At 38.1% G+C, this 18930-nt stretch overlaps 1 protein-coding gene across 2 annotated transcripts; it reads right to left on the bottom strand.

The window, feature by feature from the left end:
• Positions 1 to 397: 397 nt before the first annotated feature.
• On the bottom strand, positions 398 to 8879 carry LOC137387811 (synaptotagmin-7-like). Of its 2 annotated transcripts, none has more exons than XM_068074321.1 (7): positions 8740 to 8879; positions 7408 to 7682; positions 6937 to 7168; positions 3814 to 3989; positions 2227 to 2703; positions 1915 to 2017; positions 398 to 800 (listed from the first exon to the last, which is right to left on the bottom strand). In XM_068074321.1, exons 1-7 carry the CDS (start codon positions 8780 to 8782, stop codon positions 484 to 486), a joined length of 1623 nt encoding a protein of 540 aa, XP_067930422.1. In that variant the 5' UTR covers positions 8783 to 8879; the 3' UTR covers positions 398 to 483. The 2 variants fall into 2 exon arrangements, with proteins under 2 accessions (XP_067930422.1, XP_067930423.1); XM_068074322.1 differs by lacking the exon at positions 8740 to 8879 and adding an exon at positions 7852 to 7946.
• Between the last annotated feature and the right edge of the window lie 10051 nt (positions 8880 to 18930).

Here is an 18930-nt window from a genome sequence, read left to right as displayed (position 1 = left end):
AGACACATAGCTTACTATTTACTTTTAGTTTTTCTATGCGAAAGCCTCAGGAACCTCAGAAGGTTTTGCCAGGGAGATTAGTTCATATTGCGGAACTGTACTCTCTGTCTAGTTGCAAAGGAAGTAAGTTTCTACTGCAGAGCAGAATAAAAGAGAAAGTTAGGTTAAGTCAACTATTACATGTGGACATCGCTATTTTTCCCTGGGAACAGTTTTAAGGTTATATACTTACAGTAACTTTGGATTTCCAGTGTTTTGATTTGTAACATATATTATCATATAGTCACAAATTTTATAAACAATGATTGTTTATAATTTTATGGCGTCTTCCAAACCTGTTTAGTAAGTATCTGGTGTATTCTTATAATGGAAAGGTAGCAATGTATAGAAGGGAGCAATGCTTTTTACAATGGACATCGGTTTTGAAAAACAATATAATTAATAAATAATAATAGAAGATATACAGTTTAGTAAAAACTAAATTTATGATGATAAAGACAGTTCAGACCACTGGCTTCTCATACAGCTTGCAACGTTGAGTAGATTACTCCAAAATATGAGTTTCTCGGAAGAGGTTGATCCCGTGAGTATGACCTCTCCGATGGTTGTATCACTCCTTAGTCGACTTTTTGACATAACCTTGAGAGTGATGGATGTGGAGGAGAGTTGCTCTTCACTGGTTGATATAGAAAATGCAAATATATCATTAAATATAGGTGAGAAGTTTTTTCTCTTCACTTGTGTTTGTTTTTTCACCACACTTCTTCCATTTTGAGACACGGCTATCGTGACGTAGGAATCTGCAAATGGAGAGGTAAACTCGGTAAGGACATCACAAACATGAATTGCTTCAAATAGTCACATGATGAATTTTTAGCTGAAACAATGAATACGTATTTAACTTCAATCCTGTATTGCTGTTTAAAACACTAGCAATACATTTTCATATGCTTTAACATTTACACAAAATTATAAGTTTTCCTTTTAACTCAAACTGGTTTTATGATCTCGAGCTATATGAAAAAGCCTAAAACTCTCTTGTCTTCCAATCCGCCATCACTAACACACTTGTTTAATGCTGACAGACCCTCATGCTGTAGGCAGCAGATCAATAAATAGATGCATGAACTAACATAATTGTGGGCTAAATGACCTTAGTCCTGCCCATCACAGATTTCAGTACTAGTATTACACACTGCAGCACTGCCCACCACAGATTGCAGTACTGGTATCACACACTGCAGCACTGCCCATCACATATTGCAGCACTGGTATCACACGCCTCAGACCACAGACCTCAGCACTGCCCATCACAGATTGCAGTACTGGTATCACACACCGCAGCACTGCCCACCACAGATTGCAGTACTGGTATCACACACTGCAGCACTGCCCACCACAGATTGCAGTACTGGTATCACACACTGCAGCACTGCCCACCACAGATTGCAGCACTGGTATCACATGCTGCAGCCCTGACAACCACAGACCTCAGCTCTGCCCACAACAGATTGCAGCCCTGGCATCACAGGCTGCAGCACTAGTATCACCGACGGCAGCCTCGCTCACAACAGATTTCAGCCCTGGTATTACAGGCTGCAGCACTGGTATTACACATTGCAGCCCTGCCCACAACAGATCGTGGCTCTCGCCATAACAGATCATCATCTATTTTTCTTGTTTCATTCAAGCATAGGCGATAGTCTATAGAGGTATATTTAATCTATAAAGGTACTAAGCGTCATTCATATTTTTAAAAGTTCCTTTTTGTACATTTCTGGCATAGTCTGAGCTTTTGCTCACTAGCCTTATTCATTTTATTCATTATTTGCATCCTTCATGCAAACAACCCACCGAATCTCGATGATTTCTAAATCTCATACAATTTGATCATAATTCATTTTGGAATCTCACCAGCAGTGTTTGTTGGCCGTAGATTAGTGACTTCTCCCACTGTAACATATAGCTGACCTTCTTCCTTGTTTAGCTCTACAATTGTTCGTAGTCGCGCCGCACACTGCAATTAGTAACGCAACGTAAACTCTTTGCATCAAATACGGGGGAGTTTATTTTTAGCAAGATGCCAATCTACCCAATGTGTGACTTTCTCTGACAGCTTGCTTACTTTTAGGTCTAATAATATGGCCTAAAAACATAATTAGTATAAGTTAGAAACTTTTATACAGGTAACTTGACCGCATGCTAATCAAAAGCTGGTTAGATTACCTGCGCATCTGAAATATCTTCTAGCTCTAGCCAAGACACATGCTCTTGTGACTTTTGCAGCTCTAGCTGGTTGAGTGAGATAAGAGCCTCTCCGATGACAGCTCTTTTTGAATAGAGCGGCACACCTGAGCCGAGTTTGTTACAGACTCTGAATTTAAGGGTCTTCGTCATCAAATCTGATTTACTAACATCGCTAAAGGTGAAACTCTGGTCAAAGACAGGGTTTTGACGACTTCGGACTATTTTCGTCTGGTGCTTTAAAGCTTTGCCCGGCTCTAGGGAAACCTTGACATAGGAGTTGCACTCGATGCCCTCTACACAACTCATCAAATTTTGGGCTTGAATGATTTTCAGCTGGAGTTGTTGCCGGTGCTCCTGGTAGAGGAGAGAGACGTTCAGTCTGCTCTTGTGTGTCGCCACATTTATTTGCAGACCTCCAGGAGAAGAACTCAGATCTGAAGTCTCACTCGTAAGACTCTGCAAACAACAAACTTTGAAATGTTGCTCGGAAAAAGGCAGCGTTACACAAAAGCTGAAAGTTTTCGAGTAAAGGATGTAATATCTTGTGAACACAAGCCTTACCCAACATTTAGCCTTAGGCCTTACATAGCTACAGTTCTGGCTTGAGTTAGAGGCCGCAGGTAAAGATGAACTTGCAAAAAATCTTTAGTAAATTTTATCAGAAAGCATTAGTATTTTTTTATCATTTGCGATTATTTTCATGTTTGAGGTGGTCTGGTTGTCAGGGTGTGTCAAGATTAAAATCGATAAAACTTGATCATGGTTAAAATGTTCAGATCAAGTGAAAGTGCGATTATGATGTCTATAGTTGTAAGGGGATCAACAAGATAGAGAGGTGTAACACAATAGCCGGTATCAACTATCGGAACGATAGCAACTAGTTGGTAAAATAATTTCACACATGAGAGTTTTAACCGAAATCAAGTTTTATCGATTTTAATCTTGAAACATCCTGACAATCAGACCACCTCCAGCTTCAAAATCAATTGCAAATGGTAGAAAAATACCGACACTTTCTGATAAAATCTACAATAACTTTAGGTGTAAGTTCATTTTATTGTTACGTTTGAATTTTTTCTTCAAGACAAGATCAATGCTACAGCTAATAGCCAATCAAATGGTGTTTGCAATTTGTTGCCGCAGTTATCTTCTATTAAAAGTTATAAATGTGTTACGCGTGTTCAAAAGCAGATCTGTTGAAAATGTTGAGTTTTTTGACACAATAACCAGTTTGCGCTTAAAATTCTCATTTTGCCTTCGGAGAAAAAAATTACATCAGAATTCGTGTAATAAATAAAACTTTATTTGAAACAAACGTAGACATTTTGAATATTTTCAGTTATAATTGATTTTTGGTTAGAAACAGTAACAACAACGACTCAATCTAAAAACAGTAACAACAACGACTCAATCTAAAAACAGTAACAACAACGACTCAATCTAAAAACAGTAACAACAACGACTCAATCTAAAAACAGTAACAACAATGACTCAATCTAAAAACAGTAATAACAGTGTAAACGGGTTCATTCTTTATTGTATAACTAAGTATCAATGCTAACTCACGTCTGTTTCTGATTTGAGGTGATTGGACTGACTTGGCGAGTCATTTGGAAACCTTATCTTATTCGGAAGAGAACTTGATGCAGACTCTCTTCCAATCCTTTGTCTTTGACAAATTTCTATTGGAGTTGTCCTTGGCTGCCTCAGCAGTTCTCCATCATCCTTGCACAGTGAAGAATCTACATTACAAAGGAATTCCATCAATTCTTATGATCGTAAAGATAGAACAAAAATGGCATTTTGTATCTGAATAGCTGGTATCATTTTACTGCTGATAAGATCAGGTTTCAGCGTGCAATGATATTAGTTCATCATTCACGTTGTGAGACGAAAAGCTGCTAAATAGATTTACCATTTTCTCATTCCTGAGCCTTCCATATACCAGAATAAGTCCAGAGCAAAAAATGTCAAAACCAGTAGAATGTAAACTTTTTGAGGCTTTATAAATCAATATTTATATTTTTATTTTTATTTGGCTTTTTATTCAGCAGATAGCAGCAGCTCGCTGACTACCTCAGTAGATCATGAATCACAATCACCAACTAGATCCTATGACTATGACAACAGCAGAATTTCTCAAGCTTGTGACAATGGTTGAAGGTGCTATGGAAACATAACTTACAGTGACACTTCATTAGGTTGGTATTTTTATTGTTAATTGAAATAATAAACATGCGACACGCCACCGAAATACCGAAATTCTAGCAGCTGCTGCTATTCTTTGAGTTAATATATTAAAGTTATTTAGATTTTATTTGAGTTATTTGATTAAATAAACATATACTAGTAATCATTTGCTTATTTATAAGTACCAAGTACCCTGAGAGTCTGGTGAACCATAAGAGATCGTTACGTGTATTAACTATAAGTAGAATTTTCCAGCAATGTGAATGAGTAGCCTATTGGATCAGAAGGTAGTGTGCTCGGCTGCTATCTTGCAGGTTGTGAATTCGAATCCCATATGATGCAATTTTTTTTCTTGAGCTGTGGCTTCGGACAGACAGACGGATACGGGTCTCATTATAGTAAAGGTTTATTGACTGTTCAAGATTACCTTCTGATTTTAATTAGACACATTTCTCGCACCTTTTTGTATGGCTACAGCTCTGGCGTTACAGTTTTTGACCACAAAGTTATGTTGTAGATTTTCTGAAAATAAACTTTTCTTGGAAAACCAAGCAAGCACGCCATGAATCATGCCTTGTTAGTGTGGGCAGCATCACAGTAGGCATATGAAGTACATATGACTGATCTATTTCTCTCTGTTAGCTATAAGAGTGAAATATCATCCGCGTGTGATGTCAGTGACCGCTTTTTTCATCGCTAACAAAGCTCATATGTATTGCGCTACATTCTTAGCGTTCATATGATGCTGATGATATCATAGTCTTCGCGTCGTTTCCATGGTGACTTGTATAGCAATGGCCTGCAATTGTTGATACTTTGACAACCATTCATACAGGGATTGCTTTAGTGTTAAGCAAGAAGGCTTTATGATTGAATTATAATGAGAAAAGAAATTGCTATGTACGCAAATTACTACATGGCGTACGTAACCATTCCTCTTGATGTAAATTGAAATTACACTATAAAATCTCAATGTAACCAGTTGTGAAATTTTCAGCTTGCCATATGAAAACTCGTGTGTTTGGTGCTCGGCTCTACGTGTGGCCCAACTCAATGATCTTCTGTGATAAGCATTAGTCGAGCTAATAGCTAATAGACTCATTAACTTGTCGCCTTGTGAATGGGAGGTTCCGAGTTCAAATCTTCTGGGATACAGATTTTCCATTGCTAGGTTTTAATCGAGCCCAACGACGACAAACCTTGAATTGTATATATTATTATTATATATTATTATTATATATTGTATATAGATACAGTGTCGCTCAACCCTTGAATTGTATATAGATTCAGTGTCGCTCAACCCTTGAATTGTATATAGATTCAGAGTCGCTCAACCTTTGAATTGTATATAGATTCAGAGTCGCTCAACCCTTGAATTGTATATAGATTCAGAGTCGCTCAACCCTTGAATTGTATATAGATTCAGTGTCGCTCAACCCTTGAATTGTATATAGATTCAGTGTCGCTCAACCCTTGAATTGTATATAGATTCAGAGTCGCTCAACCCTTGAATTGTATATAGATTCAGAGTCGCTCAACCCTTGAATTGTATATAGATACAGTGTCGCTCAACCCTTGAATTGTATATAGATTCAGAGTCGCTCAACCCTTGAATTGTATATAGATTCAGAGTCGCTCAACCCTTGAATTGTATATAGATACAGTGTCGCTCAACCCTTGAATTGTATATAGATTCAGAGTCGCTCAACCCTTGAATTGTATATAGATTCAGTGTCGCTCAACCCTTGAATTGTATATAGATTCAGAGTCGCTCAACCCTTGAATTGTATATAGATTCAGAGTCGCTCAACCCTTGAATTGTATATAGATTCAGTGTCGCTCAACCCTTGAATTGTATATAGATTCAGTGTCGCTCAACCCTTGAATTGTATATAGATTCAGAGTCGCTCAACCCTTGAATTGTATATAGATTCAGAGTCGCTCAACCCTTGAATTGTATATAGATTCAGAGTCGCTCAACCCTTGAATTGTATATAGATTCAGTGTCGCTCAACCCTTGAATTGTATATAGATTCAGAGTCGCTCAACCCTTGAATTGTATATAGATTCAGTGTCGCTCAACCCTTGAATTGTATATAGATTCAGAGTCGCTCAACCCTTGAATTGTATATAGATACAGTGTCGCTCAACCCTTGAATTGTATATAGATTCAGAGTCGCTCAACCCTTGAATTGTATATAGATACAGTGTCGCTCAACCCTTGAATTGTATATAGATACAGTGTCGCTCAACCCTTGAATTGTATATAGATTCAGAGTCGCTCAACCCTTGAATTGTATATAGATTCAGTGTCGCTCAACCCTTAAAATTGGAACTTGTTGCTGAGTCTGTGAGGCTAGAAATAGAATTCGACCTACACAATTTAGCTAAAGACATTTGCTGCCTTCTCGATGTTGGTCAGAATGAAACCTGATAATGTCTCGACCTTTAAACACATACCCCTTCAGGGCTTTTGTCTCGACATCAAAGCAAACTTACCGAGGCTACAACTATGAAGCCTTCCCTGAAATTGGTGGAGCATTTCTAAGTAATCGCCTCCCATTAACAGAGATTCCTTTCTGTGGGTGTTTGGTGTTTCACTAACAAAGGTGTAGCCATAGGATGAGGTATCTGTTCGCAAATGAGGAAATTCCAGTTCACTCCCTGTGTCTCCGTCTTCAGCGAGCTGGCACATCTGGCTAGGGAGACTAGCCACCTTTCTGTACATAGTCTGCAGGAGGTACAGCATTGTTATGTGACAGAAAATATATTGTCTGACTAATAACATCCATGTTTACGTTATACCTCTGAGATTCTCATAAAATAAAATTCTACTATAACATAATAACCACATGTATATTGAATAAAGTAGGCCTACATACTGTAATATAATATCTACATCAAAATTAGTATTTGTTTTCAAGAAAGTTATACTTACTTACTTTGAGACATACATTCATACTGACTTACCCTCTGATAGTTTTCGCTTGGTATCTTGCAGAGTTCATTCTTGCTTGAACTCATATCACTATCATTGCTTATGTTTGCGCCAGAGACTTGCTGCTGACCCGTGTCAAAGCTATTCCTGCAACATCCCAGTTTTCTCTGACGCGCAGGAATCACAAATGGTGGTACAGTTTCTGGAGTGATAGCCGTAGTGACTTTTGGGCTCGCGATAGTTGGAGATGGTTCTGGACGAGTCCGGCTCTGTACACTTTGTATCCATTGGGCTATGTGCTTCATACCTGCTTCAGAAAAAGTGCATTCGTTTCAACTGCTAAATAGGAAAATTGCAAACATATAAAACTTGTCAGTTTCTATTTAAAACAATCACCATGTCCAACCTTATTGGCGCATTCAAAGAATAAATATTTGGTTGGCAAATAAAACTGAGCAAGTTTGGAACAAACAAACCTTGACAAACGATGGTTGAATAATTATGTCTGTTAGACGTATGTTGTTATGTCGAGATTTGTTGTTATTTGTAAACTAGCCAAACTTATCTCCAGTTCAACTCAAAGACAAGTATACTACTAAAGGCGAGCAGAAGTTAACGAGCGTCCGCAGACCTGTCACTCAGATGTGGTCAGCGATTGGCCGGTTGTACGCTGCCAGCATAATAAACACTGATATATGTCAGTAAGCACGTCAGGGGAAACATTTAGCTTGAGAAGGTGTGAAAGTAGAAAACAGGTGTATGAAACTGGGCTCTAGGTAGAGCCTTGAAGAACTCTAGTTGCTGTTAAGTTTGCAGCAAGTAAAAATATTTTGTATGGTAAACAGTAAGGATTCGCTTGCTGGCCCTTTGTAATAGTTTACCTACGCTTGAATTGCCCCTTGGCATGTAGGAGTAAAACCAGTACATGTAAACCAGCGCATGTAAACCAGCGCATGTAAATCAGTACATGTAAACCAGTACATGTAAACCAGTACATGTAAACAAGCGCATGTAAACCAGTACATGTAAACCAGTACATGTAAACCAGTACATGTAAACCAGTACATGTAAACCAGTACATGTAAACAAGCGCATGTAAACCAGTACATGTAAACCAGTACATGTAAGCCAGTACATGTAAACCAGCACATGTAAACCAGTACATGTAAACCAGTACATGTAAACCAGTACATGTAAGCCAGTACATGTAAACCAGCACATGTAAACCAGTACATGTAAACCAACACATGTAAACCAGTACATGTTAACCAGCGCGAAATCATAACAACGAAATAAAAACAGTCCAGATCGAGCTAATAGTTCAAATATTTAGCCCCAAAACCTCAGCAATATCTATTACTCACCATAGCCACACGAACTTTCTATTCGTTGCTTTATGCTGTTCATATTTGCTCCTGCTAGACCAGCATTTAAACATTAAGTAACACGCAGCGTTTCTCTGCATGAGCTTTATATACTCAGGCCATTTCCGTCACGTTTCACCTGTTCCAAACGTGCAACTGTCACTAAATGGTCGCGCTTGTACAATTTCAAATATCACAGCATTTAAAAGACACTGCATGAGACTGGGCTGAAATGGCAGACAGCCTAAGGACTTGCTTATATAACTACAAATATTGGACCCCTTTACAAGTACGAGGTTATTTTGATAGGAAGCTTGATGCGTGCACATTCCACTTGGTGTGATGAGTGACTGATGACATAGGAGTTGAAGCTTTGATCCACTTGGTGTGATGAGTGACTGATGACATAGGAGTTGAAGCTTTGATCCACTTGGTGTGATGAGTGACTGATGACATAGCTTTGATCCACTTGGTGTGATGAGTGACTGATGACATAGCTTTGATCCACTTGGTGTGATGAGTGACTGATGACATAGGAGTTGAAGCTTTGATCCACTTGGTGTGATGAGTGACTGATGACATAGGAGTTGAAGCTTTGATCCACTTGGTGTGATGAGTGACTGATGACATAGGAGTTGAAGCTTTGATCCACTTGGTGTGATGAGTGACTGATGACATAGGAGTTGAAGCTTTGATCCACTTGGTGTGATGAGTGACTGATGACATAGGAGTTGAAGCTTTGATCCACTTGGTGTGATGATTGACTGATGACATAGGAGTTGAAGCTTTGATCCACTTGGTGTGATGAGTGACTGATGACATAGCTTTGATCGAGGGTGTTTGAAGACATTTGAAGAAGCTCTTTAACATTCATTAGTACATGTACATCAATAACATTAATTTATCATTCTGATAGTATTTTTTATTTTTTTAAAAACATTTTTGCAGACTTTTTGATGGTGGTTTGTCTAAAATTTTGCAATCTCAAATCAGCTACTAAAGGCATATCATGAACAAAGAGAGCATAAGTAGTATGTTTTGTATGACACAGTTGGATCGTAAACAAGCAAAAAAATAGAAATTTTGTAAGGAGTACATATGCATTAGGCGTCTAATCAATACAGGAAACACACACTTTATTCTCTCTATATCTTTCTACAAATCTCTCTGATATCTTTAGCCTATGTTTCTCACACAAGTATGTTGATATCTCTATCACATCATTATCATAGACATGTATATCTCTATCACATCCTTATCGCAGACATGTACATGTATATCTCTATCACAGCATTATCATAGACATGTATATCTCTATCACATCATTATCATAGACATGTATATCTCTATCACATCATTATCATAGACATGTATATCTCTATCACAGCATTATCATAGACATGTATATCTCTATCACATCATTATCATAGACATGTATATCTCTATCACATCATTCTCATAGACATGTATATCTCTATCACACCATTATCATAGACATGTATACCCCTATCACAGCATTATCATAGACATGTATATCTCTATCCCACCATTATCATATACCGTATATAGATATCTCTATCACATCATTATCATAGACATGGATATCTCTATCACTTCATTATCATAGACATGGACATCTCTATCACTTCATTATCATAGACATGTATATCTCTATCACATCATTTTCATAGACATGCATATCTCTATCACACCATTATCATAGACATGTATACAGTCAAGTGTAAATAGTCAAGCGTAGTAGTAGATACTGACAGATAGCCAAGTATAGCAGTAAATATTGACAGATAGCCAAGTTTAGCTGTAGATATTGACAGATAGCTAGGCATGCTATTGGACATTGACACATAGCTAAGTGTTTCATTGAACATTGACAGATAGCAAACAATAGTTACCTATCTTTCAGCATCAAAACCACTGCTGGGAAAGTGTGTGAAACAGAACAGAACTATACTAAAGTGTACTTTTTGTTGTACATGTACCAGAGATCCAATACAAGTCAAAAGACAAATACAGAGACAAATAAGCTCTTAGCCATTTTGCTGAAAGTTGGAAGTCAAACCGAGGGTTTAATTGTCTGCAGGAAATGTTTTAATTAAATGTGCTGTCACACGACTATGAATTATGATAACTTTCCTCCTGTCACATGACCAGACATTACCTGTAATTACTATTGCTTTTTCTTCATTATCTTAAAGTTATCTAGCAAATCTTTACTGTAGCAATAACCATGTTCACCTGCCCAAAGCGCAGTTGCATGTTGCGAAAAATAAATTGCACTATACGAGATGTGAACCCATGACTATCGGCTTGGTAGGCCGACATGATAATTTCTGTACTAATCATTCACCAACCATGCTCTAGAATTATTGTGCACGTACTGGTTCTCTGTAATTTATTGACACTCCTGACAATCTCTTGCAGACTCGCACGGTCTCACACCGGACTACCTGAGTACTAGTATCGATAAAATCCTACTCACTATTACAGTCCGTAATCTAGTGAATACAGGAGTGCGTTAGTTAGACTCGCTTTGAATGTTAAATTAGTAAAGATTCCTATATTTTTAAAGTACAAGCTTGTTAGTGTTTACGTTTGTGTTCATATCACATAACCGTATCACACTTACCTTGCTATGGATTGGCTACAATAGCTTCTTGTTGAAATCCTATATTACACACAAGTCAGTTTTATAAAATCCTACTTTGTGTCAGCAGGTTTAAGTCAGCGCATCCATACCAGCCCTGAATCATTATTAAATTTAGAGAGGACCAGAGTGGTCTTGTCACAATATATCGTTAGTTTCCAGTATCAAACTTACAGGAATTGCAGGGCGATGAGTTTATTACCCTGATAGGAGCCTCAGTGCTTCATTGCTCTTGAGTAATATTTGACTAACTTATCTGATCAAATAACTGAGTCGAGTTCTTCAAAGGTTAGTTTTTTAGAACGTAGATATAGACACAGTACGCCCTTGGAACTTTCTCTCTCTTACTTGCACGCTAACAGAGAGACAAATTGTTCAAAACTTTTGTAATTTTTACTATAATAAAAGCCGTGTCGGTCAGTCTGTCTGTTTGTCTGCCTGTTCGAAGCCTCACCAAAAGTGTTAAGAAAACGGTTCCATCACACAGAAATTAAACCCAGCTATTTGAATCCCAAGCCAAGTGTGCTACCATCTGTACCACTCAACCACCTCCCTGCATTTTGGAATAACTGTGCCCATAGTTATTACACATGACAATCTCTCACGACGCACGGGATTGCCAGTGTACTAGTCATTGATAATATTTGTTAGTTATTATATGTTATTACATATTAGTACATATTATATGTAGTAAGGAATGAGACTACAGAACAAACAGTTGAATATGGAGCAGGTAGAAACAATTTTCTCCCTACTTAAGAAAACGACTCGATCTGTACTTTGCTTCTAGAGCAATGTTACAAGTCAATGTCTGGCTAGTCAATCTCTTTGTGTATACGATAATCTCTACTATAAAAGCCATGTCTGTCCATCTGTCCCAAGTCACTCCAATAACGATAGAAAAACGACAGCATCACACAGGAATTGAACCAGGATATTCAGCTTGGTAACAGGCACACCACCAACTGCACCACTCCACAACTTGCTGCACTGCCCAGCAAGTTGTGGAGATACTTAATACACATGATGGTCTCTCACGGCACACGAGACCGCCACTAGTTGAGTAATTGATGGATGTTGGAACTACATGTAGGTCCCAGATACACTTGATAGCTGTACTGCTATATTTAGCTACATACTCTCAACGTGACACGAACTTATGAACACGTGAACAGTGATGTTTGATTATAGCCTAGTAAGGACTGTCTCACAGGGGCCTCAGTGTCAAACGATATTCAGCATTATGATATTTTATATATAATTTTTTTTCGTTTGTCTGTTTGTTTGTCCTCTATAGAAACTAATTTCTAGGAAAACAATCTGTTTAAAAATTCCCGTGTGGTTTTTTGAATACTCTCCCGGTTTCAGGCACAAAATAATTTCAGGATCACCGCCCCTAACGACCGTCAAAACTAAAAATACCGGTTTTTTACGAAAATGACGCTAAATGTGATTTTGTAATGAAATAATAAAAATATTACCTGATATGGAGTTTGAACCCATGCTGCTCAGCTTATTACACTAATGCTCTAACCAAATGCAAATCAGCTACCTCTTCAAACCTCAGTGCCATCTACCGTTAGTAAATTATCTATTTGAGATTCTTCAAGATACTTCTAGAAGTTTCTTAGACTGTACAAAAGGGGAAGATCTTACTTACCTTTTGTACACTGTACACTGTACACTGTACACTACAGTATAGAAAGGGAAGACGGCTCTTCCCCCTCTATCTTGTTCCATCAAACAGGGTCAACTATATCCAGTGATTAGTATTTATATTAGTTGAAACTGAAAGGGATTTTGAAGGCAAATAAAAGAGAAACAGAATAGTGTCCGTGTGTCCATGTGTCCGTGTGGAACTGTTTGCGATTCACATTTTAAATCTGATGTGATTTATGAATAAAGTTCAAAAGCAAACCAACTGTGAATTTCATTTTATGGAAGTGACTCCGTAAATGCTGGATTTATCTGCTAATATTGTTAAAAAATGTTGTAACACTTCTGCAGGAAAACTGAGAAAGTTTGCATGATTTGTTCATTGCGTTGAGCAAATTAAAAGATTTCACTTTTATATTTTCATAACTTGTTAGCAAAATTAAAGTTTATAAATTTTTAAAAACACAATTTAAAGCTCGTTGTCTTTAGCTCTCTAGAAATATCAACAATCGATGAAGGGTACGAGAAAACTTGGTAACTATGGCCAACGCAGTTTTCAGCTTGGATGGTAGAAACATTTTAGTTTAAATATTAAGTAAATTACTTCGTAATTTTAACAATAGAGGTTCTTCTACTGTTTGTACTATGAATTCCAATATGAATAGATTGCTAGCCACTAAACTAAGTAAAGAGACTTGACTGCGAATTTAAAAATATTGCAAATACTAGCGGGCTGAAGCCATTGTCATGTTCAGCAAGACAACATATCCTAATAGATTTGTATTGAAAATATCCTACAAACAGTACAAGAGGTAAAATGTATCAACCATATCAGCGGAAACACTCCGCATTTCGGCCATCTTTTCTGTTGGGGCGTATTTGCGATGAGAGAGTTTTCTGACTACGGCAACTAACAATCCCACTCTGATTGGAATTAGCTTAGGTTACCATCAATTGCTTAGAAACAAGTAATTAATTCTGTCAATTTTTTTGTTCATAGTGTAGCTATAAACATGCGACTACATGTATGTAGACTGCTGAAGTTGAGTGTAATACAGAACTCATTCATAGAACCATTAATCTCTGCTGTCAGCCAGAGGTGTGCTAAAACGCTTGCTCTAACCGTACATTCAACATTATAAAACCTATGCTATCATTTTCTAAGCTTCTGTAAACCATTGTTAGAAGGAGATCACATGACACTAAAAAACAATTTAAAAAAGATCCAACAAAAGTTTTAAACGTTGTAAGACAATGATAACTATTACGCTAGTGCCCCGGTGTTGTGCTAACCTCTGTGCTTTACGTTGTGTTCAGTCTATTAGAACTCGTTCAAATATATCCTGACTTGACTTGAAAATATTATTACTCAGAAAGAATAGATCTGCAGACAGGACTTTTTTCAGCAAACTAACAACAACGAAACTCTGTTTCTGGTATCAGCGCAGACTGTGTTATTTAACCTCATGCAGCCTGTGATATTTGATCTCATGACGTATGAGGGGTTATCAGCAGTCACTAAGTACACCTGGCCATTTCAACAGCCTCTAAAGCTGGCACACACTGTTTGTATTCAATCATAATTAGCCATAGGAGCCAGACAGTTGCAATGTAGAAAAATCTACAACTCTTTAAGTATGTTACTGCCTTGTTTCACCAACAGCAACTCTAAGTCTGTTACTACATTGTCTCACTAACAGTAACTCTAAGTCTGTCACCGCATTGTCTCACCAACAGCAACTCTAGTTCTGTTACTGCCTTGTTTCACCAACAGCAACTCTAGTTCTGTTACTGCCTTGTTTCACCAACAGCAACTCTAAGCCTGTTACTGCCTTGTTTCACCAACAGCAACTCTAAGCCTGTTACTGCATTGTCTCACCAACAATAACTCTAAGTCTGTCACCGCATTGTCTCACCAACAGCAACTCTAGTTCTGTTACTGCCTTGTTTCACCAACAGCAACTCTAAGCCTGTTACTGCCTTGTTTCACCAACAGCAACTCTAAGCCTGTTACTGCATTGTCTCACCAACAGTAACTCTAAGTCTGTCACCGCATTGTCTCACCAACAGCAACTCTAGTTCTGTTACTGCCTTGTTTCACCAACAGCAACTCTAAGCCTGTTACTGCCTGGTTTCACCAACAGCAACTCTAAGCCTGTTACTGCCTGGTCTCACCAACAGCAACTCTAAGCCTGTTACTGCACTGTCTCACCAACAGTAACTCTAAGTCTGTCACCGCATTGTCTCACCAACAGCAACTCTAGTTCTGTTACTGCCTTGTTTCACCAACAGCAACTCTAAGCCTGTTACTGCCTGGTTTCACCAACAGTAACTCTAAGCCTGTTACTGCCTTGTTTCACCAACAGCAACTCTAAGCCTGTTACTGCCTTGTTTCACCAACAGCAACTTTAAGCCTGTTACTGCCTGGTTTCACCAACAGCAACTCTAAGCCTGTTACTGCCTGGTCTCACAAAAACCGTAGCATTTAATGTTTCTTCTTTCGTTTGTAGAAGGAAATGATTGCTTTGCCTTCTTTGATTGCGTTGTTTAAGTGACACTGCGAGGAGCTGAGGGGAGGCCTGAATATTTTTACCTTGGGTCAAGTTTCAGATATCTGCTCCAGGAATGATATCACTTCATCAGGGGCTCCTGGAGATCTATTTACAGCTAGATTAAAAAATAGATAGATAAATGGGTTCTATTTGCAGCATTAAAGAAGTGGGTGTTTACAACCAGAGCGAGATACACTAATACAACTTTATAAGCTTCTGCTTCTAAGACCACCCACGTTCTTCTGCTGAGAGAGCTAGGCTTTGTAAAAGCAGCTTCACATTTGCATTCTCGCGACCCTGAGAAACCCAGGTAGTTGATTTAGCTGTGGCTAAAGCTTGGTTCCCATATATGCCGCAAGCACCGACGGACAGTACCGCAGGGCTATCAGCGATTAAATGTGAACCTATGCGCTGAGTACAGCTGGTAGTTGCCGGCGGTCAACGCAAGAGCTCAGTACTGTTCAACTTTCACGCAGAGCCGCAGGCAAAATCTCTCCAAAATGCACTGTACAGGTGAAGATCAGCACTTTCAGGACGACATGGCTAGCGGCCATTTTTATGCGATCACCAGCGACGCGGCTTTATGTGAAAATTAGCCGTCGAGCCTAGCCCGGCAAGTGTTTTGCTGCGCGAGATTACTGCCGGGGTCTCGCATTCGATTTGAGAACCAGGCTTTAGGGAAGGCAGCTCATTTCGCTGACTAAGTCTATCAAAATATTTACCACATGCACTAAGTTTCCATACTGTGATAGCGTAGCGACTCACCCCCATATGGCACCATACTCACCCCCATATGGCACTGCAAAGCCTCATAGAGTGGACCATATTGCTCTCATTCTATCATGATTCAGTGTTGCTGTTTGGAAGCGACTCCCCTTTGTGATGCACGCTCTTTATGCCCGTGTCATAGAAATGGCCTTGGCGATCAATGACATTGCGCTTGTGCTCGCGGATAGGTCTTGTTTTCCTGTTGCTTCATATGCAGAATTCTTCGTTGCTGAAAGGCTTTAATCCATCTGTTTTACTTGAAGCTGAAAATGGCACAAGGAGTTGTACTGACATCACTCTACTAAAGTGCCCTTTGGAAAAATAATGTTCAATACGATTTAGCTGTATGAAAACTTGATCATATATTTTAAACTGATGCCAATGCATTGCACATAGAGCAGCTATAATAAAGAATAATATTGACATATGCATTCTACATGAGCACACCAAAGCGCACGTTGTTTGACAAGCTGCCATGCGCTGGTGCTCCTAAGGCCTACTGGCTATTCTGCAACAGTAAACTTGGACAATTTGTAAACAGACTATCACTCCTCTAGTAGCCTTCAAACTGGCATAAAACTTATAGACAAATTGTAATTTAATTTTAAATTGTATCTTTACCTACAAGCCAAGATGAGTACCCAGGTAATTGACTCAACTAATAATAGCAAACTGGATAAGTTCATGTTGGCTCCAGACCTCATAGTCACACCTTGTCTTATAGTCCCACTAGAATTGTTGTACCTGTTAGACGGTAGCTTAGTGGTAGTGCGCTTGGCTTTGCATCCTTGAATTTCTCACATGTACAGGTTTAATTTCTGTGAGGCGCAATCTTTTTTTCTAACGCTGGCGTCAAACAGACGGATACGACTCTTACTATAGTTAAGGTTTAGACTAGCTCAAGTTACTAGCTTAAGTCACTAGAGTCAAGTTACTAGCTTAAGTTACTCAAATTCATTGAGTAAAGAAACTTAGCCGACGACAGTTACATTACTTGTCACGGTTTATAAGCGAATCAATCTTGAGCAAACACGTAGCGTAAGAAGTAAGAAATGTTTTTAACAACTTGTTTTAGTTATGCCTCGAGCTCTCAAATATTGGAATTGTGTATACTATAAATGTGTATGGTTATATGCACACATCAATCAAACAAACGCCTTCATTTAAACATAAGAATGGTAAGATGTTGTATATGTTGCTTAAAAATAAATTTTCTGTGTAAAAACATTTTTTATTATTCGTGCAAAGCCGGGCATTCAGTAGTAATGATATAAATCAAACATGCACATATCGTTTCTGACTACGAATGAAATACAGTTGCGATAGATCTGACCAAGTGTGATAGATTTGGGTATGGATTTGCCTAGTTGGGAGCACTTGCTCTGCACTAGCGAGATTAGTGATTCCGTATTGCCTGTTAGGTCACCTTTGCACCACCATACGTATGTCTGGTAGGATGACTAATCTCAGATACTTGTTGGTGGTGGACATCATTGAGCGGTTTGATGCGCTAGTCAGGTTCCTCGTCATCAGTATGTGGTTCCATTGTTACAGCAATCAGGTGAAATTCGGCAAGTACATGTAACTTTAATGTTTTTCATATGGCAAACTCACTTTTTCACGTGAAAAACTAACATACAATAATAAAATATAATATTAATATTTAATATAATACAATTTTGAGTATAAAAAAATTATATAAAATAAAGTGCGAAAAATGTTTTATTTCGGCTCTAAAGTTCATTATAATGGTTACTCTTCTGACCAATCGTTTCACATCACAAATAAAATAGGTTAGGAACTGGTAAGGTAGTTCCCTTTATCACGCAAAAGAACACTTTCATTCAGTAATCACTTATCTACTTTAATCCAGCAAATGTGTGTATGATTTATTAATATAGAAGTCTAAAAATTTAACAAGATTTATCCGTTTAGGAATAGATACTTAGCTCTCAATTTAGTAGTTGTCTTGCCTCTTTTAGGCACTGATATCAGCTACTCAATTCGATCATGCGAATAACCTAAGATGTGTCAATATTGTGAATATGAATATATTTAGCTATGACTGCGTATCCTCTTTTCAGAGCTAATAATAAATCTCTATGCTATTTCAGGCTAGCTCTCAGTCGCTACTGTAATTATCTCATCAATAGCAGATCGGCCAATCAAGGGCTTCAACATAATCTTTATTCACTGATACTGTAATAAGAGTCATGTCACTCTGTTTAAAACCATGGTTGAATATCGAGAAAAAATTACCTTGCACAAAATTCAAACTAGCACATTCAGCTTAGCAGCCTGGCACACTACCATCTGTACCACTCAACCACCTCTCTGCATTTCGGAATACTTGTGCACATAGTTATTAGGTATGACTACTTTCTATGGCATACTGGACTGCCAGGGTACTAGTACTGTACACATATATTACATGTATATACAGATATACATGTATATACAGATACCGTATACAGATATACCGGTATTTATACACATGTATATATATATATGTGTATATAAATATTTCGTAATGCACATGCAGTCAAAGAA

Source organism: Watersipora subatra, chromosome 2, assembly GCF_963576615.1.
Source record: "Watersipora subatra chromosome 2, tzWatSuba1.1, whole genome shotgun sequence".
Taxonomy (NCBI): domain Eukaryota; kingdom Metazoa; phylum Bryozoa; class Gymnolaemata; order Cheilostomatida; family Watersiporidae; genus Watersipora; species Watersipora subatra.
This window is presented reverse-complemented; position numbering and strand designations above follow the sequence as displayed.

Excerpts from the sequence above, each read along its gene's own strand:
- LOC137387811 (XM_068074321.1), bottom strand. The coding sequence starts at position 8,782 with ATGAACAGCATAAAGCAACGAATAGAAAGTTCGTGTGGCTATG. Across the intron at positions 3,990-6,936 it reads GCTTCATAGTTGTAGCCTCG|ATTCTTCACTGTGCAAGGAT; the intron begins GTAAGTTTGCTT and ends TTTGTAATGTAG. Across the intron at positions 2,704-3,813 it reads ACCTCAAATCAGAAACAGAC|AGTCTTACGAGTGAGACTTC; the intron begins GTGAGTTAGCAT and ends TGTTGTTTGCAG.